The 25,049-nt window shown below is 34.3% G+C and overlaps 1 protein-coding gene and 1 long non-coding RNA gene across 2 annotated transcripts; one reads left to right on the forward strand and one right to left on the reverse strand.

Annotated features, from left to right (window-relative positions):
* Window positions 1-5,142: 5,142 nt before the first annotated feature.
* LOC130048140 (uncharacterized) lies at window positions 5,143-9,668 on the reverse strand. Its single transcript, XR_008796990.1, has 3 exons — window positions 9,588-9,668; window positions 7,614-7,678; window positions 5,143-5,955 (listed from the first exon to the last, which is right to left on the reverse strand). It is a non-coding gene; the product is annotated as an uncharacterized LOC130048140 (long non-coding RNA).
* A 12,950-nt stretch (window positions 9,669-22,618) lies between these two features.
* LOC130048132 (solute carrier family 22 member 1-like) lies at window positions 22,619-23,794 on the forward strand. The gene is made up of 2 exons (XM_056144423.1): window positions 22,619-22,772; window positions 23,038-23,794. Exons 1-2 carry the CDS (start codon window positions 22,630-22,632, stop codon window positions 23,297-23,299), a joined length of 405 nt encoding a protein of 134 aa, XP_056000398.1. The 5' UTR covers window positions 22,619-22,629; the 3' UTR covers window positions 23,300-23,794.
* Window positions 23,795-25,049: the final 1,255 nt, after the last annotated feature.

The raw sequence follows: 25,049 nt of genomic DNA on the forward strand, positions 1-25,049 counted from the left end.
TTTCACAGGGATATATCGAATTGACATATGAATGAAAATTATTATTATCAATAGATGAAACGTCGTTGATACGTCTAAATGTCGAAAACAGCAAGATGTTTTTTCGTCTCGGGTAGAAGTGTTTGACTAAATTCTAGTTGATAAGAAAATAAAAACAGGTCAGCTAACAAAGGAACATAATTCGTGCTCATGGGAACTTCAAAAGGTTGCTGGAAGTCCTGATCACCGAATACCACGAATATATTGTCAACGAGGAACTCCAGCATATTGTTTATTTCAACTTAGAATACTTGTGCGTAGAATCAGAGTGATGTTTAACACAGATATTTTTCGGATGGCTGATCACTAGATATGAATATTTGCGTAATCCATTTTTATTGAAGAAAAACTGTCTATGGTGTCTAAAATCTTGTTCTTAATTTATCGTGAGGAATGGTCGTGTATAGTGTTGAACAGTCATCTGCGTACTAAAGGTTCCTTGGATTTTTTTTTAAAATTCACATTATATTTATATGACTTCTGGGATATGTAGTCGCACGGTACATTTAAAGTTTCTCCGTCACAGCTGTTAATATGTTTGTGAGGAGAAAAAATAAGGGATTGGTAGGAAGACATAAACACCATATGTAGGTGATAATAGGATATTGCTATACGAATATGAGAAGTTGACTACGGAGAAGCTGAAAATATCACGTTTGTCACGAAGTTGAGTTGTTTGTATACCTTTTTCATCTGTGTTCAATAAAAATTCTCAGTACGAAGCAGATGTGGGAGAATATGTTGTCTCTTTTTAGTTCACTGGGATAGATGGAATCCCGTTTGCCATGAAGTTGAGTTTTTTGTTAGCCTTTGTAATTCTGATGATAATTATTCCTCTAGGAAGGTGTTATAATTAGATAATCAATAAACCTGTATTAGGGGGCGTAGAGAAGCAGGGAAACAGGGCATCATCAAACAGACTGTATACTCGTAGTCCACTTATTATATGGTGATATCAGGTCAATTCATCCTCCTTTCATTTGAATTGCACGATTGAGGAAAAACAAATATCATATTGATTTCTTTTATCTAATCCTAATTCAATGTTGTATTTTGTTCTTAAAATGCCTATTTGCCTATTTTCTGTATTATCATAATCCACTATTCTATTTTTTCTTAAGATATCCATATTTTCCCATTTTTAGGAGTTTGAGTTAGGGAATAAGTTTGGGGTGGGCGAGTATGTTGGGGGTTGGGTATGGAGGTTAAGGTAATCTTCGTCCATGGTGACAGGGAAATATATTTCTGTAAAATAATAGCGCCAAAATCAGCTTCAAATTAAAATCCGGTTCCAATAAAAGATTTTTTTTTTCAAAATCTGTAAATACATGTACATTAACGCTTTTTCAGAAAGATGTGTATTTCCACTGTTACCCACCCCGATCCTTGGAAAAAATATCAAAGAAAAACTACCTGATTCGGGCGTAATTCTTATTTTAGAATATCAAATTTACATCATTTAGTAAATGGTATATACAAAACTGTCTGGCAGTGTGATTTTGTACGTGTAACATTGTTGGTATTTTATAGGGTCGTTGGTGAAAACGCCACGAGAACGTATTTCTGAATGCAAACAAATACGTTGACTAGTATCCCAGTCTTATCATTCGCCCTAATATATTCCTCGGTGTGCTTATTTTGATCGTTGAATTATGAAGCTACAGAATCTTCACAAAATAGCATATTGTATATGTTATGATGCATGTAGGAGTTATGAGATTGATCACTGTTCGTTATCTTCACCTTGCGTTTTATTGCAGACAATATTCGCGTCCCTAACACTATTAAAAGTGAACAACAATAACTATATGCAATTGGAAAGAATCAATTGAAAAAATAAAAATACTGATGGTCTTAGCTTTGGAAATCTTATGAACTTTGATTGACACCGTTGCATATATACTAAACAAAGAATGATTCACGTGTTACCTGTACATACCTAAATAATGTCAACATATGTAAGGGATTTTTTAATACCGCAACACAACACACATTGTATTCGACTGCATCATGTGCAACACCGGCCATGATTCGCCCTACATGTCGATCTACGTTTTCAAGAACAAATGAAATACCCGTGACTTTCATTTGTAAGCATAATCGCTCGGTAGAGAAATGAAGTCCCTGTGTATCTTAACGAGGAAGGAAACATTAGATGAATATTGTATGAGTAATAAGTGCAGGATGTGTACAATGCTATATTGAAATTGAACACTTTCAAATGTATCGCACTAAGAAAAAAATGCAGCTTTAGTATAGAGTAATTAAGAAAAGCTACACTCGAACACACGAACTATATATCAGCAGTTGACACATGATCATACTGCGCTACACAGGTAGATGTATAAGGAATATGAATGTATTGCTGATATCTGTTTCTATTGAAGGTTCAAAAGAAAGTCGATTATCATAATGATGTATTATTCCCCTTTAAACTTCTCAGATTTGACGCGGCGCCTATTCAATTCAATTAATTTCGCATATAAGTACACAATATGATATAAACAAATAAATAATATACATAGTGTATGTAACTATTCATCAGAGAAATGTGACTTAGTTGAAAGAGCTATAAAGGACAGACATATTTACATATTCTGTATGAAGTCACATATTTTTGTTTATTCAATTTAGTTTACAGTTGACAACAATACGGACAATTTGTAAACATTACGATTGTCACATTTTTTTTGCAGATAGTTCTTTCTACAATGGACAAAAATGACACTTCACAACACTGTGATATTTATTAGCTAGTTGGCCTTTTACACAGATATGACAAGGCCTCTCATTTTTGTGATCGCGACTGGGATACGATGATTTGCAGTTTTCTATTTAAGAAATAATGGTTTAGTTTTGTGAGGAAGAGTTTCATACAAACGATTAGACCAATGCGAAAAACGTATATTTCAAGATGATGCTTTACCCACCAATCCTTTCCTCTACATTAAGCAGCTGTTAGACAGTAATTATGCATTTTAAATCAATGCGTTCCACCTGTCATGCTTAGGGGTTTCCATATCGAGGGTGCATTTGAAAATAAACCACAGGTGCAAATCATACTTAAATTGTCTTTTTGTGATGTGTTCAAACGTGACATTACACGTTATCCCACCTCTGGTATATCCAGGGGTCCGTGTTTACTCACTATTTTGTATTGCTTATAGGTGTTACGAGCTTGATTACTGTTCGTTATCTTTCATTTACATAAAATTACGAACAGTGTGGTTTTTCAGCAATATGAATAAGTGGTCAATGCAATGTAATGATTGACTACAAAGGGTATATCATAAATTTAACCTCACTATTTCATTTTGCTAGAAACAATCAAAGTTAATTCGAAAAAAAAACACGACTGTTTTAAATATACATATAAAGTGAGGAGGAAAACGTTCAAACTTGCCTAATATGAGCCTATGTAACACTGGAGAATTATACTTATCCATGCGGATACTGTAGAATAAAACAGGAAAACGGTATACTATCATACAATCCCTGTAAGGAAAATTTAGCAATATACATGCGGAAATATCAGTGGGTGGGTTTATTGAAAACTTAAAACTAGTAAGAAAATCTTAATACATAAATGTGATAAAAATCCCAATAATTTGTATTATTCATAGGAATTGTGAAATTAATAATTTTCGTTATATTAACTTGTTCATTGAAATAAACGTAAAAAAGTAATAACCAGACATACTGTTCAATACCAAACCCATTTTTAAAATCGAAAGTTTTTTAACATGGAGAGTATCAACAGATCTAAGATTTTATTCAAAATGAATTAAACTTTACGTTAAGCTCAATACGATTTGAAAACAAAATGCTTATATCAAGTACTTCAATGCATTTTCAAATCACACATTTATTTATTATGACAGTAATATTCTTTTCTCGGGTGATACTGGCTAAAAATGTCAATAGATGTGTTAATTCTAGATAAATACATCAAATCTAAAGTGATGGATTCCGTCCTTCCATCCATTTATTGTCATGGGAAATCATGTTATTTGATGGACAATTGTCTGAGTGTGAATTGACTTGTCCATGTTCTACTTCTGATGTACCTCAAAATTTGTATCAATTTTCTGTTGAACGGTTCACTCCGAAAACCAATTGTCATAGTTTATATTTATTATAGATGTTCTCACATGAACTGGAATTGACAATTAAATATTTCCGTAAAGTTTTATTTTCCTGTAAAGATAATCGATGTTACCCCCCCCCCCCCCCTCATTTACAGACACTAAATAGTTTAGCACATACCACATAGAGTTCTTTTGATTTTTATCAAGAGACAAAGCAGCTACAATATGTTGATTTTCAATTTAATATATTACGTTTCTTGCTGTAGTCTCCTTCTCGACATTCAGATATATATATATATATGTATATGAACGATAATTTATCTATTTACAATAATCATTATAATCCATTTGTTGATTCGATATATCCTCACTAACTCGAAATAAAAGGTATCACATATTCTTCCATATATCCCTTCTACATAGATATTATGTTGAACATTGGTGTTAACAACAAACTTACGACTCAATGAAAGGTGAAGAGAAAGACCAGTGATCAATCTGGTGAAAAACAGGATGACTTCAGCTTTTCCATTATCAACTTCCCATATTTGTTGAGTAATATCCCATTGTCACATGGATATTGTGTTGGTGTATCTTAATTGATTCGATATGCAAGCGTTTTTTTCTGGGGGGTATTAAACGTTTTTAAATCGATACAGGCTATATAGCTACTGACCAAAAAGTTTATGTTACAGGGTTTCAACAGTCTTGTTTAAAGTAAGGGATTCACAAACTATATACAATGAAATAGTTTATGAATGCAACCTGTCATTTGGTCAGATGGTGTCTGTCGTAGATCGGTTTTATATTCTTTGAAACAGTCCGCAATGAGCCTACTGCCCCACGGATATGTTTCAAAGTATCAACGGCTTGTATTTTAAACATGGAAAAAATAAATTAAAGGCTATACTCTACAAAGTTTAAAACCATTCTTTATTGATAATCTCATCTGACATTGGAATAAATTAACTTCATAAGAAAACATTTCATCGAAAAAAGGTAAAATAAAAACTAACCTGCCAAAAATGATACTCAAGTTAATCCAATATATTTACGTGCAGTCTTCCGAAGGTAACAATCATCAAATGTCAGAAACATGAAACATCATTAAACATCATTGAATTCGTACATTTCAGATGCATGAGAAGAGAAGATAACGAATAGCGATCAATCTCATAACGCCTTTAAGAAATGCAAAACACAAGAGGAAAGACGGACACCTAGATATACTAGGGGTTACAAGCATGTTAAATAACGCTTTTGTCTAAAATTCTTATAGGAAGATAGTTTGTATGTATCTTTGACAGTTAAAAAAGAGTAGGGATTGTAACGCTTCTTGCATAATGTCATTATATTCCATCAAGGGTAAAATCACTTTCATATAATGATATTTGAAGTTTGAGGGCATGAGTGTCAAGAACTACAGATATTTTTGATACGATAAGGCGGACAGATAGTATTCCATTAAAATAGCCTTTCAAATTTTTCCAGAAGGAGGACCAACATATGTACATGTCTATAGAATAAAGATATCCATACACTGTTAAAAACACATTTATTTTTATCAACCGCATTACTTATTCAGTCAGCATTGGTCTGATTCAACTGATCGCACTGAATGGAAGGTGCGATAAAATCTTCATTGATGGATTCATACAATGGATGCACGGAAGAAGGTAGGGTTTCCTCAGCTGAATCAGTCGAGGTGTTCTTCTAGTCATGCTCACCATTTACTTTACTTTTCGACAAAGATTCAAATAAAGTACTGGTGGACTTTGTATAACTAGAAGTATCTTCCTCTCCTAGCATTGATCTTAAAGGTTCTTTTCTGAAATAATAAACATTTAATTCGATTGTAGCTTCCATACTTCTATAAACTTGGCGTTTGATTCACAATATTTTAATGATTCCTCAATAACACTTCAATTATCACTCACATACTAAATACTATTCAACAATTAAACACGCGCGTATATACAATGTACTGTGCATATAAATACAGTGTATAGGATGTTATTTTCCTTTCCATCCTTCAGTCTGTTCACATGTAGATGATCATTTCGGTATAGTTTCCTTTAAGACTTTGATGTTTAGCTACATTGTGCTGATTATAGGAGACAGAAAATGTTGTGCAATATGATCAGATTTATTGGCGTTTGGGAATTGAATGTTTCACAAAGATTTGATCGGACATTTTCATTTTGACGTTTATCTTTCTTACTTCGTAAATTCCTTTATTATGATCAGATATCTCAGTCTTACATTAAAATGTACTTTGTAGGAGGTCATCCATATATTTTCTAAGTTATGGTCTCTTGAATAACTATAGTAGCGTTTATTTCCCCACAATGACACATCCTTTAAACAAGATTAAAAAGTAATTGATTTATAAGTACTCATCAATCATAACTACATGACACATAACATTACAGCCTGCACAACCAATCCATTTTATGATTTGGTATCTTATTTTCTGTATTGCATGAAAGGTAAAATAACGAACAGTGATTAAAACAATTAGTTGGACAAACACGGACCTCTGGACACACCAGAGGTAGGATCAGGTGCCTAAGAGGAGAAACATGAAAGGATTATTAAATTGATGTATACGTAATTATCAAACATAGCCACATGACACAAAAGTTTATAACCATCGGAAGCAATCCATCTGGTGATCAGGTATTTCACTTTTTACTGCCTGTCTTATAACTTATACTATGCTTTGGTATGAATGCTAATCTTTCATGTTTTACTGCCGTGAAATGACTGAAATATTCCCAAACCGACGTAGAACGATCAACAATAAATCATATATCATGATTCATTGAAATCAATATTTGATGAGTTACAAATTAGAATATACTCAAAGAAAACAAAGTTTAGATTGGGACGTATTTTGTATTGATTGAGTTACTCGCGTTTGACATGATTTGCTATTCATGTTTACGAATCATATCGGACATATTACTGTTTAGGTTACAACGTATTGAAAACGATATTTTAATAGTAATTCACGAAATGAAAGTCCAAGATATTCTAGTCTATACATTAACATAATTTTAGCGTTACATTATAACTATACATAATAATACGGTATATTGTTAATTATATGCACATATTTCCAATCAGAATGGTCATTTAGTCAGTCGGTGCCTTCAAAGAACATTATGGTTATTTCGGAACGTTTATGTTATTTTAAAGTAATCCATGCCTGTGGGATCAGAGCATTTCCCAATGGAAGGATCACAACTAAAGTTACACTCTAATGGACATCTTGTTTGACATTCCATTCCGTCCAACCCAGGGGAACAAGTTTCACTGTTGTTTACGACAATGTACCCCACTGGACAAACTGCTTCATTAAGATAATACAATTCATGATAACGATAATAAGGACAATGTAAATTGTGAAAATAACATCGAATTCAGCTTTAGAGATGAAAAACTCAAAATGTTAAATTAATGGTATTAAACTATTTCTCTTACTTTTACACTTCTGTGAAGTTCGGTTAAAGATGTACCCAGAACAGCACTGATGACCATGTCTCTCTCTGTTAATATACAAGTACTGTGTGAAAATCAGGCATTTCTCTGAACAAAGGTGTAAGGGGTATCAATACGGCAATTGTTGGCGATTGAAATATCAAAGCTCTAGCTCTTACTGTCCAAAGGTATTGACAAGGTTAAAGTTTATAAAAAGCAAGTTAAAATCCAAGGTCAAGGTCACAGTGTAAAAAATGTTGGTATCCACAAAAAAGTATTGTTACAAGAAATAGTCAAATGAGATATCAAAGCTCTAGCTCTTACTTTGCAAAAGGAATTGACAAGGTTAAAGTTTTTAAAAAGTAGGTCAAACTCCAAGAAAAGGTCTTGTCATAAGGAATACTCATGTGAAATATCACAGCTCTATCTCTTACTGTGCAAAAGGTATTAGCAAGGTTAAAGTTTTAGACAAAATTACAGAATAGCAGACAGAACAAAAACAATATGACCAATGATCTTCGATCTCGGGGTGATAGAAATTGTTTCTAATCTACTAGAACTGTAAATACATGTATGTACATGGAAATTGTAAACATGTTAACAAATTATTTACATAATTTCAATTTTTTGACACACATTAGGACCAGAAGTTTCCTATGCAATCAAAGATATATACATGTGATAGTCAATCATAAATATACAAGTTCAGAAGCCAGACATCTTTTTTTTTAAAATAATATAATGAGCTGTAAATTATGTAATTTCAAAATCTTTAGCATCAAAGATGTGTATGACCGGGTTGTAGTTTGGGAAATTATGCACGCTTGCATTCACGAAGAAAAACATGCACGTATTGTATATAGGTTATAAGTATGAAGCTCTGAATGGCCGCAATAAGTATTTAGTGTGATAATGACCTTGACCTTTAGATTTCAAAAGCAACATGAATCTTGAATGTCATCAGGATTTGAAGTCTGATAAACATGCACCAGCAAGTGCATGTATAAAAGTTAGAGACAAGCTCAAATCTATAGTATATAGTGAAAAAGAGACTTTAACCTTTTGACCTCAAATTAAATAAGAAAAACGTCCAAAAAATCTCGCCTGTACAGTTGGTAATATTGTTGGCTTGCATTAAAACTATTTTTTGCGTGCATAGAATGAATAACACGACAAACTCCGGATACATTCGCATAATCTCGGTTTCTTCCGTAAAAAAGACCGGATGTAAACAAAGTAAGAATATTAACTCATGGAAACAACAATAGTTTCTGTTTAAAAGATAATTCAAATTCATCTAGTAAATCAATGAAAAATTAAAAGATTGATATTTTTCAAAATATTGATGTTATATTTTTCAAATCTATGTACAAAATGATCAGCGCGATTTATGCACTCTTTTCTTCAGTTATCATGAGATGATTAAAGTCAATAAAGTTGGAAGAGGGCGGTAAAATCACCCCAAGTATATCGATTTTTCTGATCTCCTTGTACAAGTTGACATAATTTTGACGTTATAAACATTTCATTAGAAGATGACACTAATTTTAATTTGCCATTTTGAGGTATAACAAAACAACACGAGGCGGTTATACATTTCCGTATTTTAATGCAGTCAAACATTATTGTTTACTTTTAGTTGATTTCACATTTTTCCTCACGAATATATAACAACACAGCTATTTCTACTTAACATTGTTTATGGTATCTATCTCCCATCAACAAGTAAAATTAACAACTTTGCTTGATATATCGATCTCTGTAAAAAAAAGAAAAAAAAAGAATCACAATTAAAAAAAAAAATGGGGAAAAAAACCCACTGTACAATACACATGCAGATCCGAAAGTCAATATTTTAATATCGATTGACCGTGTCAGTCTTAACTTTTACGCGTTGTTTGTGTAAGGCGTGTAATGTATTTATTTCGATTGCCAACATTGCAGGGAAACAAAGCTTATAAATAGAAATATGCTTACTGGTATTTTTCATTTCCAGAGTAGTCCCATCAGCTGAAATCGTCCACGAACTGGTTACCACCTAATATTTTCGTATTGTATTTTTAATTCATGACTAACCGTTTAGTTATGTGCTTACCAAAAACGGATAGGCTCATCTTTGAACATTAAAAAAAGCTAACTCGTTATAACGAGTTAGTATATCGTTATAACGAGTTACTTAGCTCATTATAACGATTAGTTATCTCGTTATAACGACTTACTTATCTCGTTATAACGAGTTAGCATTTCGCCATAACGAGTTAATATCTCGTTAGCTGTTAGCTTGGTCAGTCCGTGTTTACATTTATTATATAAAAGAAATGAAGTATATTTAGTGATATTTTTCAGTGATTGTATACTTTATTGGTGGATTGACATTACAGGCTTGTAACCCTGTTTTTCAAAGTAAGGGAGAGGACAGTGGTATGAGAAGTTGACTTCACAATTGTTTATAATTCTTTACAAGCAAATAAAAATGAATAAATAAAAATCCATAAAAATGAAAAAAAAAAAATCTAAATAAACCCAACCTTCAAAATCCTGGAAGAGGGGGCGGGGGAGTCCACACGCACACACAAAGTAAACAACGATTTTTACTCAAAATTAAAACTTCACAATCTTAAATCGTAATGGGTCGGGGAAGAGGGGGGGGGGGGGGGCGCTAGCAAGTGTTCGTCCTCCTCTACCCGGGTTCAATTCATAGAGCCAGATGCTGTCTGACGAGTTACAGTGCATGCCAATTGTGAGGACGTTCTTTATATACTTTTCATTATACCTCTACTGATTTTTCACCATATAAACTTAGATGGTTAGATGTGGCTAATTCCATGAATATCGCCGTTGCGGGACTACTTCCCGTTTTGCCGTGCATTAGTCAATATTGATCTAATCCCTGCTTTCAAAGCTATTTCCTGGTTATCCAACATCCTCTAGAATTTACTTTGGAATATAGAAAAAGGTCCCAAATGTTCTCCATAGTTTTTCAGCCAATGAAATCACGTTGTTCTGCACGTGATTTCTAATTTTACAGATCATGGCGACGTCAACAAGGTTTTATGATTTAGACGAGAATGAATTGGAGAATCTACTTGGTTCTAGAGATAGTGAAAGCACAAAGAAACTCATTAGGGCACCATTGTCTGTATAAGAAAACTATGCAATCGAGAAAGGCGTGAATTTATCGGAAACGGAGCGACAACCAGCGTATCAAATGAACTTTTTTTTTGCGAAACTTCTATGCGGAGATGAAAAAAAGTTGATGGAGAGCGATGTGCGAAGAAATCTATGATTAGTCTGCGATATGGTTTACAGAAACATTTTTTGAAGGTGAGAAAAGAAGACATTATTAACGATGATATATTCAAAACTGCATGAATGTTTAAAGCCGTGCTTGTGAAACTGAAGAAGTCTAGTACTGGGAAACCTAAATCGAGGAACCTCTCACACAAGAAGACATGAATACACTCTACGAGACCGTTTTCAGCTTGGAAAGTCCAGAAAATCTTCAGAAAAAAGACAATGTTTGCATATATCTATTAATTCTGCAATCGCGGACGGGATACTCTGCGTGAACTTCAAAAGGACGATTTTACTATAGTCATGGATTCTACAGGAAGGGAAGTCAGAGAACGTCAAACGAAAAACCATAGGGGAGACGACCTAGAGGATATGACAAGTAAACAGGGCAGAATGTATGACAAACCCGGTAAGTGTAACATATGTCAAACTAGTATTTTCCAGTTCAATTTCAATAGATTTTAAAATTATTGAAAATGAAAAACATTTTTGTTTCATGATTAACTCTTTGTTTTGTTTATTCTAAAGGTGATCCTGGTTGTCCAGTAAATTCCTTTAAGAAGTATGTTGGAAAGCTTCATCCAGAAAACCCCAATTTCTGGCAACGTCCCAAGAAAAGGAAATACAACGAAAGTGAAACATGGTATGAAAATTCAGCTGTCGGAAAAACACACTATATTCTTTCATCGCAAATTTAAGTAAAGAGGCCAATTTAAGCAAAACATACACCAATCATTGCATCTGAGCCGCGAGTATAACAACCCTGGACCACAAGGGGGTGGAGGCAAGACACATAATGGGAATCAGTGGACATCGTAGTGAAACGTCTATCAAATATTACAGCTCAAAACTTAGTGAGGCGAAAAAGAGGAAAATGTCTGACATTTTGTGTAGAAATACATGTATATCTGCAACATTCGACATGTCTGAAACTGTGTCAAAATCGGATAGTGCAGCTCCACCTGAAAATACGTGTCCTGAAACCAATCTAATCAATGAACTGTTGAACAACAGAAAATGTCTAGAAAATGTCGAAAGTATTCCTTTTGGAAATGTGATGCAATCTCCTAACTTGTCATCTACAAGCAACAATTTATTTAGATTTGCAAACTGTCAAGTCACTTTTAATTTTTGCTAAATAGACATACTTGTATACAGTGAAAGTTGTCTCTGGAATTTATTTTTTGTGTTCAAGTTAAGGACATTTGAACTTGCTGATTTTCTCAAAATATTTGTTTTATGTTAATAAAATTCAACAAGAATATAAACATTTGTTATTTATATTTTCAATTTATATCGGAATAATAACACAGTTAAATTATGATCATTGAGGGAGTTAGCAAGATTTCAGTTCCCCTCAGCCAGGACTATTTCCCTCAACTAACGCATCGGGAAATAGTCCTGGCTTCAGGGAAATGGAATCTTGCTAACTCCCTCAATGATATACTTTAACTGTATAATATACCCCGATTGCCTGATCAAGTCAAGATATGGGCTTACCTCGGGGTGCGAATGTCAACGCACGTCACCTTCACTTGTTCAAGTTTACATCCTTAACAGTCGATACTACTTTGAAAAGAGGGGGTATAACCCAATATATTTTACTTTGAATTATAAAGATAGATTTTGAATGTAAAATTAACGGGAAATGTACGCTGTCAAACACGAGGTCAATGGGCCACATCGCTCACCTAGAAGCCATATTAACCCTGCCGTTGTTCAAGGTAATTAAGTCAAACAACAAAGTATAACAAGGCATACATACAAAATATGAAAGCCCTATCTAAAGTAGTTCAGGAGATATTAAATAGGTGAGAGTTTTTTTTTCAAACAAAGGTCAAACTCCAAGGTCAAAAGATCAAACACCGTTGTGTCACAAGGTCTTGCCAAAATATGAAAGCCCTACCTATATAGGTCTGGATTTACTTAATAGGTTATGATTTCTAAAAAGGTGGTCAAACTAAGAGTTCAATGTCACAAGATCATGCAAAGGACATGCTATGCAATGAAAGGTCTTGCCATAAGAAATGTATATAAGATATGAAAGATCAATCTTGAATAGTTCAGGACACATTGTAGAGGTCAGAATTTTATTAAAAGTAAGTCAGACTTCCATGTCAATGTCATAAGATCACACAACATGGAATCACATGAAAGGTCTTTCTTTTAAGAATGTATACACAAAGTGTAAAAAACCTAGCTTAAATACATCTAGTTCAGGAGAGTTGTAACGATTTTTCCTAAATATATCAGCTTACAAAACTTTGATCCCCCTATTGTGACCCCTATCCTAAACCCCGGGGACCATGGTTTGAGCAATCTTGATTCTATTGTGGCAAGGGAGTTTTCATGTAAATTACCACTTGTTTGAACCAGTGGTTGTTGAGAAGATTATTCAAAATTTTCTCTATACATCTAAATGTAACCTTTGATCCCCTACAGTGGCTCCACCCTAACCCCGGGGACCATGATTTGAACAAATTAGAATCTACTTTATATCAGGGAACGTTTTCAATTTTTCTGACGTAGTGGTTCTTGAAAAGAATATTTTAAAAGATTATCCCTATATATTCGCATGTAAAACCTTGATTCCATATTGTGACCCCCAACTTACCTCTGGGGGCCATGATTTTAGTAAACGTTAATATGTACTATGTTAAAAAGCTTTCATTTAGATTTGAATGTTCAGGCCAACTGGTTCTTGAGAGATTTTTAGATTCATTCAATTTTTATTATCGTGATTACGTCCCCTTTAAGGCACCTGTCCCTTCATCAAAACAAACTTGAAATCTCATTACCCAAGGATGTTTTGTGCCACGTTTGATTGAAATTGGCCTCGCAGTTCTGGAGAAGAAGTTGAAAATGTAAAAAAAAAGTTTACTGAAAGACAGACGGAAAGACGGACACCAGACAAAAAGTGATCAGAAAAACTCGCGTGAGCTTTCAGCTCAGCTGAGCTAAAAAGGGAGAAGCTCTCTTGTTCTACGTGTTTGCGTTAGTAGTATAAATATATCTATATTTTCAATAAAAATAATCTACATCTAGGCTGGCTGATTTGTTGCTCAAATATCGAGTTAGCTCGAACATGTTGTCAAACCATTGTAGTATATCAAAGCAATAAAATCTAAATTTATTCATGGCAATGACAAATAAATATTTTTGTTGAATAGAAGAAAATATATCGTCACCTATTCATTTGTTTGCAGTGGAAATAAACATTGTATTGTCATCTTCACGACGAATAAAATTGCTATATTGTACATGTAGTTATAAAATAATAAATTCAATTTTGCAGATTTTGTTCATTCATAATCGTTATGATTAAATTTTGGAAGGAACAGGCCCATGACATTTTCATAGGTACTAACTCGTTATAACGAAATAATCAACTTGTTATAACGAGTTAAAATATAAAAATGAGCCTAGCCGGTTTTCGTAGGTAGGAAATGCGACATGCTATGAATCAATCATTTGTCAGGCGCGTAACCAGAACGAAGATACAGTGTATGTAAAGTAAGGCCTGGTGGCCGCCTTGAGGTCCCAAAAGCTCCTAGGTTTTATGAATGAAATCACTTTTTGTCTCCGTTTTTTAAGTGCAGCTTGATAATTTGAAATTCAAAAAGGACAAATATTGATTGAATGGACATTATAATTTTTTTTTTTTTAATTAATTTATTTTTTTGGTCTCATACAATACATCAGACACTTGTACAAACATACCTTTTATACATGCATACATGCTTCAAACTTCCTGTGGTTTAGGTCACTTGCTGTACAATAGTGAAAGCAATAATAATAACAATAATACATGTACTGAAAATAATGACAAGTACATGTAGTAATACTTAATCAAGTCCAAAAATATTTTCCCACTTCATCTATATTTTATCAAAGTTATGTATTTTAAATGTTTAAATTGCAGCATATTTCTCTACATGATATTTAAACTTTTAGTGACATAGTAATCCAACAATATTTGGTTCTTTATTCTGTATTCAACAGATAAATATGTATTGTTTAGCATATAGAATTATAAAATTTATAATGTTGATTAAATTATAAATCGGAACTACAAAACGCATAGTTATTTTTAAAGCACATCTACTTTAACGACAAAGCTCTCTCTCTCTCTCTCTCTCTCTCTCTCTCTCTCTCTCTCTCGCCGACCAAACCTACTAAATGAGGACGTCTTCTCAATGTGTAGAAGAGAATACACACCTATATTATTCTAAAGGCAAAACAGTACTATGTTAGGTATAGCTATAGGGCTATCTATAAAAGTTTATCTAATATTCTCTTTTGAATTATGAAAAAAAGGTTTTTGAGAGAAAATATTAGTAAGGGCATGTCCTCACACCACTTGTCCTCACTAAGCTAATATTTTGTATCTACATCTTTCACATTCTGTAGGTCACATTTATGGGGACGTAATTGTGAGGACATTTATTTGTCCTCATAGTGCAATTCTTATCTTCACAACGTCTGTCCATTGGTTGAAATTTACTCGTTTTACTGCCCCCCACCCCCTGTCTTTGACTGAAAATGATGTAAATGTAACAGACATTTTTATGCCTCTGATGGGATTTGAACCCGGGTCTCTGACACTGAAGTCCAGCACTCTACGAATCGAGCTAAATGGTTAACCTACTAGCCAGAGGCAGTAGGAATGTCATATCACTCACACTACCACATGTACGCAATTGCGTACTTGCGTATATCGGCAGCTATGCGGCTGTTTGTCAACAATATCATTTATCAACTAGTTCTAATTGTAACGGGGACCGTTACAGATGTTCCCCAAACCTCCCCCAATTAAAAAGTGATGTCCTTGTGAATCTATAGCAAAAAATCATTTTATTTTAGCCTTTAATTACGTGTAGTACGTTCAATATGGTCATTTCAGTACAAAGAAATGAAAGAAAGCGTTGCACGTGCATACACGCGCACGCGTGTATGATTCCGATTTTTTGTTGATGTCGTTCAACAGGCATTTGTATCATATACCCACAGTATGAATTTCATAACGTTTCCACCAAATATAAGGAAGTTATAGCGATTTTAAAATCGTCCAATCAGAATTCAGCACACGTGCATGCACGTGCTGAGCAGCAATTCTAACCACAGCAATTTGTAAGGAGTACCAAGATACATCTAAACCCCTAATATGAATAGAATTTGATGAAAAACAAAAACGTTATCGTCCTTTAAAAATTGAACATTTAAAAAACGTTGCACGCGCATGCGCGTGTGCGTTGGCATTTTTTGTTACACCAACATATAGATACACATATTGTCTACATATGCTGTGAATATCATCTCATTCGCTTCATAAATAAGATAGTTACAAACGTTTTAGCATTATCCAATCAAAATGAAGCGCACGTGCATGCGCGTGCAAATTGGTAATTTTGACTATGTAAATCAGTTAAGGGTCTCAATATCTACCTATGATATGAATTTCAAGCCATTTCAATGAACAACAAAAAAGTTAGACTGATTCCAAAGTTAGCGTACAAATTTTGTAATGCGCGTGCACGCGCATGCGTGCGCGTGCTGGCAAAATAAATATTATTTTTCATATGTACAAATGATATACTATCATCCTATTTAGGTTTTATATCGCTTCCTTCAATATTCTGATTTTCCATTTTTTGTACCAAAATTGCAATGCACGTGCGCGCGCGTGCATGCACGTGCAAACAAAATGACTATCACTATGCACATCTACAAACGCTATACTATCATCCTGGAAAGTTTCACATCGATCCCTTTTGTAGTTTCTGAGAACACTACCGGACAAAAAAGTACCGGAGAAAAAGAATAATAATAATAATAATAATAATAACTAGTTCTAATTGTAACGGGGACCGTTACAGATGTTCCCCAAACCTCCCCCAATTAAAAAGTGATGTCCTTGTGAATCTATAGCAAAAAATCATTTTATTTTAGCCTTTAATTACATGTAGTACGTTCAATATGGTCATTTCAGTACCAAGAAATGAAAGAAAGCGTTGCACGTGCATACACGCGCACGCGTGTATGATTCCGAATTTTTGTTGATGTCGTTCAACAGGAATTTGTATCATATACCCACAGTATGAATTCCATAACGTTTCCACCAAATATAAGGAAGTTATAGCGATTTTAAAATCGTCCAATCAGAAATCAGCACACGTGCATGCACGTGCTGAGCAGCAATTCTAACCACAGCAATTTGTAAGGAGTACCAAGATACATCTAAACCCCTAATATGAATAGAATTTGATGAAAAACAAAAACGTTATCGTCCTTTAAAAATTGAACATTTAAAAAACGTTGCACGCGCATGCGCGTGTGCGTTGGCATTTTTTGTTACACCAACATATAGATACACATATTGTCTACATATGCTGTGAATGTCATCTCATTCGCTTCATAAATAAGATAGTTACAAACGTTTTAGCATTATCCAATCAAAATGAAGTGCACGTGCATGCGCGTGCAAATTGGTAATTTTGACCATGTAAATCAGTTAAGGGTCTCAATATCTACCTATGATATGAATTTCAAGCCATTTCAATGAACAACAAAAAAGTTAGACTGATTCCAAAGTTAGCGTACACATTTTGTAATGCGCGTGCACGCGCATGCGTGCGCATGCTGGCAAAATAACTATTATTTTTCATATGTACAAATGATATACTATCATCCTATTTTGGTTTTATATCGCTTCCTTCAATATTCTGATTTTCCATTTTTTGTACCAAAATTGCAATGTACGTGTGCGCGCGTGCATGCACGTGCAAACAAAATGACTATCACTATGCACATCTACAAACGCTATACTATCATCCTGGAAAGTTTCATATCGATCCCTTTTGTAGTTTCTGAGAACACTACCGGACAAAAAAGTACCGGAGAAAAAGAATAATAATAATAATAACAATAATAATAATAATAAGAAACAGAGTAAAAACAATATGTTCCCAAACTTTGTTTGGGGAACATAATAAGAAGAAGAAACAGAGTAAAAACAATATGTTCCCAAACTTTGTTTGGGGAACATAATTATACAGTCTCTTGATTGTAAATGTATTCATGAACGTATTGAATAACATATATGATTTACTGCAATACCACTTCCGTCTTCCCACAAAAATGGGATATAAATTAAAATTAGAGTAAATTTTATCTCTATCCCCACCCATGAAGCTATTCATTCCTAAATTCTCTGTGGGTGATATGACAAATATTCATTATATGTGTTTAGTTTTGAATAGAATCATTGATCAGTGAAGTGCTCTTTTTAGAAAATTCATTCTGCATTAGAGATAAATTTGATACAAACACCTCAGACCGTCTCCAAACACATATAAAATCCAAGTAAATCACGGTTTTCGTTTCCGGGATACGAAACTGTTGCTTTACGTCGCATCAAAACATATTTCACTCATTTAGAGCGGAAGTGACAGAAATGTTGATCCAATGGCTACTGTGACAAGGGTCATATATAATGAGTTAAACATTAAAGGCATAGGGTCTATCTTTTATCTAAAAAATGACATCACAATATTTTGCAAGAAGAGCTTCAAAAAAGAAATTTGTAGTATTAATCATGAGTTATCCGTTTACCTGATCAGGATATAGGGCTCACGGCGGGTGTGTCCGGTCAACCGGGGATGCTTACTCCTCCTAGGCACCTGATCCCACCTCTGGTATGTCCGGGGGTCCGTATTTGCCCAACCATCTATTTGCATTGCTTATAGGAGTTATGAGATTGATCACTGTTCGTTTTCTTCACCTTGCATCTATACCTGCAGCGTTTTGAAATTGAAGTAATTTTGACGTTTTAGCCCTTGATAAAAATTTTGTCTGGAGGAAACTTCTACGTGAGAAGAAAAAATATCTCGCTGCGACCTTCAATTCGACTTTTAGATATATCGATGACGTTTTGTCTATTAACAATGATAGCTTTCATTCATATGTAGATTTGATATATCCCTGGGAGCTCGAAATAAAGGACACCACAGAGTCGTCCACTTCTGCTTCATACCTAGATATTTTATTGAAAGTAGACATTAATGGCAAACTGACAACTCAACTGTATGACAAACGGGATGATTTCAGCTTCTCCATCGTCAACTTCCCACATTTATGTAGCAATATTCCATTATCACCTGCATATGGTGTTTATATTTCTCAACTGATTCGATATGCAAGAGCTTGTTCTGGGAATAGTCAGTTTTTAAATCGAGGTAAGCTACTGACAAACAAGTTGATGGTACAGGGATTTCAACAGTCTCGATTGAAGTCAGCATTTCGCAAATTCTATGGTCGTTATAACGATCTAGTTCGTCAATACAACCTCGCATTGGGTCAAATGTTGTCTGACGTGTTTCATACCGATTGTTAAGCCGTTCTTGGCACACTGATTTGTCTGCGGATAACTCCGTTTACCTGATCAGGATATGGGGCTCACGGCGGGTGTGACCGGTCAACAGGGGATGCTTACTCCTCCTAGGCACCTGATCCCACCTCTGGTGTGTCCAGGGGTCCGTGTTTGCCCAACTATCTATTTTGTATTGCTTGTAGGAGTTATGAGATTGATCACTGTTAGTTATATTCACCTTGCATTAAACTGGTACCCCGCTGATTGGTGGCTACAGATGCGAAGTCAACCGGTTACCAGTTTAGGCAAATGAGAACAGGGAATTATTTTGTAATTACTATCGTATCCAATTGTTTGTAACCATTCTGAGGAACATTTTGTGATTTTCTAATTATGATCTTAAATTTTGCCACCTTTTTGGAACATGCAAAATTTCACCAATACCTTAGACCCTATGCCTTTAAACGGCTTAGGTTTAACTCGGCACCGGAATCGAGAACCGAGTCCGGACCTTTCGGTTGGGAAATGAGCGGCTTTACCATTAGACCTTCAGTAAAACGCGTACGCATTGACACATTAACGTACACTCAGTACGGGGTGATTACAATTCAACACTTGTACATTATGACATGCTACCTCCCCTTAACTATCATGCGAATTTTCGTTAAAATTAAAAATTCCTTTCTATGTGAAATTTATACGTATATAGACATACATATGTACAGATCTATACCTTAACAAAGAAAATTTAACCCTAATTGTGTATTTCACCTTCGACGGTCGGGATTTATTTCCAGTCTACTTGATGCATGTATAAATCATAGATGAAAACGTCACCGCTTGAGATCGAGCTAATTTGGGGAGATAAATCGAATCCATGGCTTCGGAATTCATCTCACTCAAGATCAGAGCTATTTTTGAAAACACCCCGGTCTTCTTATCAGTACATCGCCTTTAATTCATAGTCGAAACGAAATCAAGTTCTTTAAGTCAAACGTCGTTGATAAATTGATTTTGAAAATAAGCTGAATATGTTAAGGTCATAGGATACGCAAGGTTTTGGATACAACACATAACTATCATCCAACGAAACAATAATCTAAATCAGTCATTGACACATGAAATTCACCCATAAAACCACGTTTTTGAAAGATTAAAATTTTGGGGAAATGTTTTTTAATTGAATTTTGAAGTAAAGAATAAGTGAATAATGCAAAATTAAATCTGATTTCATAGGTAAATTTTGTGTTAAATATGGGCTTTAGCAAAGTTAAAACACTTACAAAAGTTCAAAACAGATATATGTGTGGTTATCACTCGTATGTCCTTCACTCTACGTCATTTAATAAATCTAGTATATTCTTTAGATGTTGAAGACATTACTATTGTGTCACATTTCCTCTGTCCTTGATATGCTTACTCATAATGGAAAGAAATGGAATCAATAAAAGTTTACAAATATCTTAATTTTCAAAGAACAATAGCATATTTCGTAACATTAATTAAGATGCTCATCCTCAAGTTTTTTCTCAGACTCGACAATTGTATTCTATAACGGATCCAACTTATCTTCGTCCATTTAGACATTCAAAATAAATATAATAGAAACACGTTGACAACTAGCATAGTTTATTAGACTAGTAACTTAAAAAGTCTATTTGAGTGTTACTTGCCTCAGTACATGAATTTTGGATTTCTGGTAGCATACATTTGTTGACGGAGATCAAGTACAGAGGACTTTGAATGGTCCTATCGTTCCAAACTTGAAATTTGCGTACATCGTCTACATTTACTTTAACCAATCTCTTAAATTCAATTCTCCTTTAACATTCAAATCAGATTGGGAACGAACTCAAGAGACCCATGAATCATTCCACTCACCTCAGCACTACCAATTTCCAAATGAAAAATCCAGACCCTTATTTTGAACTGCGGGTAATATAATTTATGCTTTCTGTAAACAAAGTTAATGCGTTTCGTACATATCAAAATGCAACATTGGGGTTTTATCCAGCATTTAGATGTTACTACCCTCTGGTGTGTCCAGGGGTCCGTGTTTGCCCAACTATCTATTTTGTATTACTTGTAGGAGTTATGAGATTGATCACTGTTCGTTATCTTCACCTTATATTGAAGGGAATTTTTGAGAATGCATTTATGAGCTTGCAGGGGATGGGGGTGGGGGACAACCACGGAATATAATATCCACATAATTTATATTACAGCCATATAAATTAAAAATGACTTAGAATATATAAAAAAATGATTTTTGTTGAAAATTTTCATACAATTTTGTAAATTGTTCAACTAAAGGGGATTGTTTATCTGTGGAAGGGAAAATATCCATTTGTTGCCTAAGGGGAAAGGTACCTTTTACCTGTAGTAAAAAACAACCTCGATAAATCGCTGATAAAAATGCAACATACACATCCTTTCAAACACATGGTCATCGAAATTAAACCCACTATTTATATCTAAGCACTTAAATTCAATTTCTTCAATGACCAGAGATGCTGTTACATATATCTCCAACACGTGTTCACCTGACTGCCTTTTTTTTTGTATAGGTCAGCCTCCTGTATCAAATGTCGCACAACAATAGGATGATAGATAAAGCCAAATTGATGTTTATCTACAGCAGGATTAGGAATAAGTTCACTTGTACTAATACTGCTGGGCTATATTCATGCACAGTGTATATTCAATCAATGCATATAAAACATCAAACATAAAGGGAACTGTTTGTGATATAAGTATCTAAAGTAAATTGAAATAAGGAAAAAAAATACTGCAGAGTAACAAATTTAACAACATTTAAACTTTTTTATGTTGATGTCAGTTGAGAACTAAATAGGTAAAAATTTTCCAAAGTGTATGAAACGAAATAATAAAACAAATTAACTATGAAATGTTCTGCAATATTTCCCGTCGATGGTGCAGAGTTCTAAGGGTATATTCCAAATTACCGGTTTTGATTTTAATGGAGATTGTTTAATCCCCTATAACTTCGCATGACACGGATAGAATTACACATAATACAACGTAGACCATTTTATAACAGGTTATGTAAACTTGTCTTTTATAACAAATGACGCCTTATCAACCCTTGAGCATGTTTGTCCTCCGACATATCCTTCTAGAGACTGTTTTAGTTTCATCAACGAGGAAGACAACGGAAACACGAAGTCGTTATGGAACGAAATGAGTTTCACGGCTTTTCGTTTGGAAAATATTTTATTTGTAACGTTCAGAAACCAGGTTTCTTAAATGCACTCACAATATATTGATGTAAACCATTCTATTCAGCTTTCCGGAAGAAGATATCTGTGAAAGAGAAGGAGTGGAATCCTGGTAACCATGAAGTTTGACGATATCCTGGAGAGGGTGGGGGAGTTTGGGTTCTACCAGAAGCGGCTTTATAAAATAATGTGCATCTCGTCTACCACTGTGGGCTGTCTGATGATGATGTTTGTTTTCACCACGCACACACCGTCGCACAGGTATCCGGTTTTGAATTTTATATACTATACGTACTTATGACTGTCTTTTAAATCTCTCTCTCGCTCTCTCTCTCTCTCTCTCTCTCTCTCTCTCTCTCTCTCTCTCTCTCTCTTTTCATTCATCCACCACCTAACTACTTACCTATCTATCTATATTGTGAGACATTACAGAATCATAAATTGGTAATGTTTATTTCTTTACATTTTGAACTTTAACAATTTGATATATCATGATGGTTACAGACCTCGTTGCTTTTATTTTCAGATGTAAAATTCCTGGCTACGACAATGATACACATCTTGAGCAAAATGAGAACCACAGACAGTTGATAAACTGGTCTATTCCACTTCCTGAGGATACACACTCGGTTCTGAAATATGACAGGTGTCACGTGATACAACGCGATGAATCCAATGTAACTCGACTTTTCAAATGCAGCGAATGGGTGTACGATAGGTCTGTGTTCGAAGAAACATTTACGTCTAAGGTTAGCACTGATGATAATCGTGTAATCCTGACGTTTTAATTCACTATAAGTATTCTAGGTACATGCTTTTTTTTTACCTTCATAATGAATGATATGTTTGGTAGCGGGTGTGTTATAATTAAAATGGATGTAAGAGACAACTTTAATATTTCATTTACAATTCACCTTACGTTTCTGAACCTTCATATTATGGACACAGGCTTATCATGAAGAGTCTTATGGTATGCATATAAACCACGAGAATTGTCTTGTCACAAACTGGAAAATAGGCATAAACACTATTTGGTATATGACTTAATACATGATCTAAGGAATTGTGCTAATTTTCATTAACTTTCTTTGAAACAATATCTTGTAAACTTGGGTAATTTTTTTTCCGGAGGAAATCCAAAGGCAATAGAGTCATGATTTGAGTCGAGGCTTGTAGATTTCCTTTTCTGAACGTTTATTATGTATTTTCAACTGAAAAGGAACATGCTAAATGCAAACTCTCTTGTAAGATACTTACACATCCTGATGGATAACCGATAGCGTGCTCTTGTAAAATATGTGTGTTGTAGCCCGATCGGCTTGAAATTCAATCTTGACACACTGTTCATATCTGAAGCTTTTTTGGCATAAACATACTTATCGTATGGCATCTAAATTTTGTGTGGTGTACGTAGATCAATGAAGGCCAAAACTAATACACGGAAAGTGAAAATAACGAACAGTGATCAATTTCATAAATCCAATAAATAATAAAACATTAAAATTAGGGCAAACACGGAGCCCTTGACGCATTCCTTGTTCAACGGTACACTTGCCATGTGCCCTATATCTTGATCAGGTAAACGGAGTAATCCTTAATCAAAATCAGTTTGCAAAGAACGGTGTAATAATTGATATGAAACATGTCAGGCATCACTCATCCTCATGAGAGGTTGTATTTACAAATATAATCATTAGAACGACTATAAAAGTTTAAAATTGCTGATAAGAAGTTAAACTTAACTGTTGAAATTCCTGTGAAATTAATCATTTGTCAGTAGCCTGCCTAGATTTATAAATTAATCATACTCAGCACATGCTTTTCCATATTGAATGGGTAGGGAAACAAAACACCATATGCAGGTTATAATAGAACAATGTATCATAGATATGGACAGTTGATGGTGGAGATTATGAAGTCATCCCGTTTGCCATAAAGTTGAGTTATTGGTGTGTCGTTAACATCAATGGTCAATACAACATAAAAATATGAAACAAATATGGAAAAAAAGTTTTGGTATCTTTCCTTTCATTATTACAAGTTCACTGGGATATACAGGATAAACATATATGCATGAAAGAAAATGGACATTATCAGTAGATAAAACGTCATCGATAAATTTTGCTGTTGAGTTGAAGGCCACAGCAAGATGTTCTTCCTTTGCATGTAGAAGTTTTTGATTAAATTCTACCTTATCAGAATTGCTAATAAAGGAGCACAATTCGTGCCCATGAAGGTTCCAACATATTGTTGGAAGACTTGATCACCAAAGACAGCATATATTAGATATTGTCAACTTCAACATCTTTCTAATATCAACTTCATAGTACTTGTGCATGGAATCAGAGTGATGGTCAACCCATTAATTTTTTGAATTACCCAGCACAATATGAGTATTTCCGTGCCCCATGGATTTTATCAAACTGTCCAGTTGTCTTCAAAATCTAAAATGTTGTACACCTATGTTCTTAACAAGTTAATTTAGTTTGTGACGACGCTATGAAAACATCGCATGCACTGATGGTTTTCTATTTTGGA

The sequence above is a fragment of the Ostrea edulis genome, chromosome 7 (assembly GCF_947568905.1).
Source record: "Ostrea edulis chromosome 7, xbOstEdul1.1, whole genome shotgun sequence".
Classification (NCBI taxonomy): Eukaryota; Metazoa; Mollusca; class Bivalvia; order Ostreida; family Ostreidae; genus Ostrea; species Ostrea edulis.

Bases quoted from the DNA above. Each gene is read 5' to 3' on its own strand.
- LOC130048132 (XM_056144423.1), top strand. From the start codon at position 22,630: ATGAAGTTTGACGATATCCTGGAGAGGGTGGGGGAGTTTGGGTTCTAC. The intron at 22,773-23,037 runs GTATCCGGTTTT...TTTTATTTTCAG, and splicing joins ACGCACACACCGTCGCACAG to ATGTAAAATTCCTGGCTACG.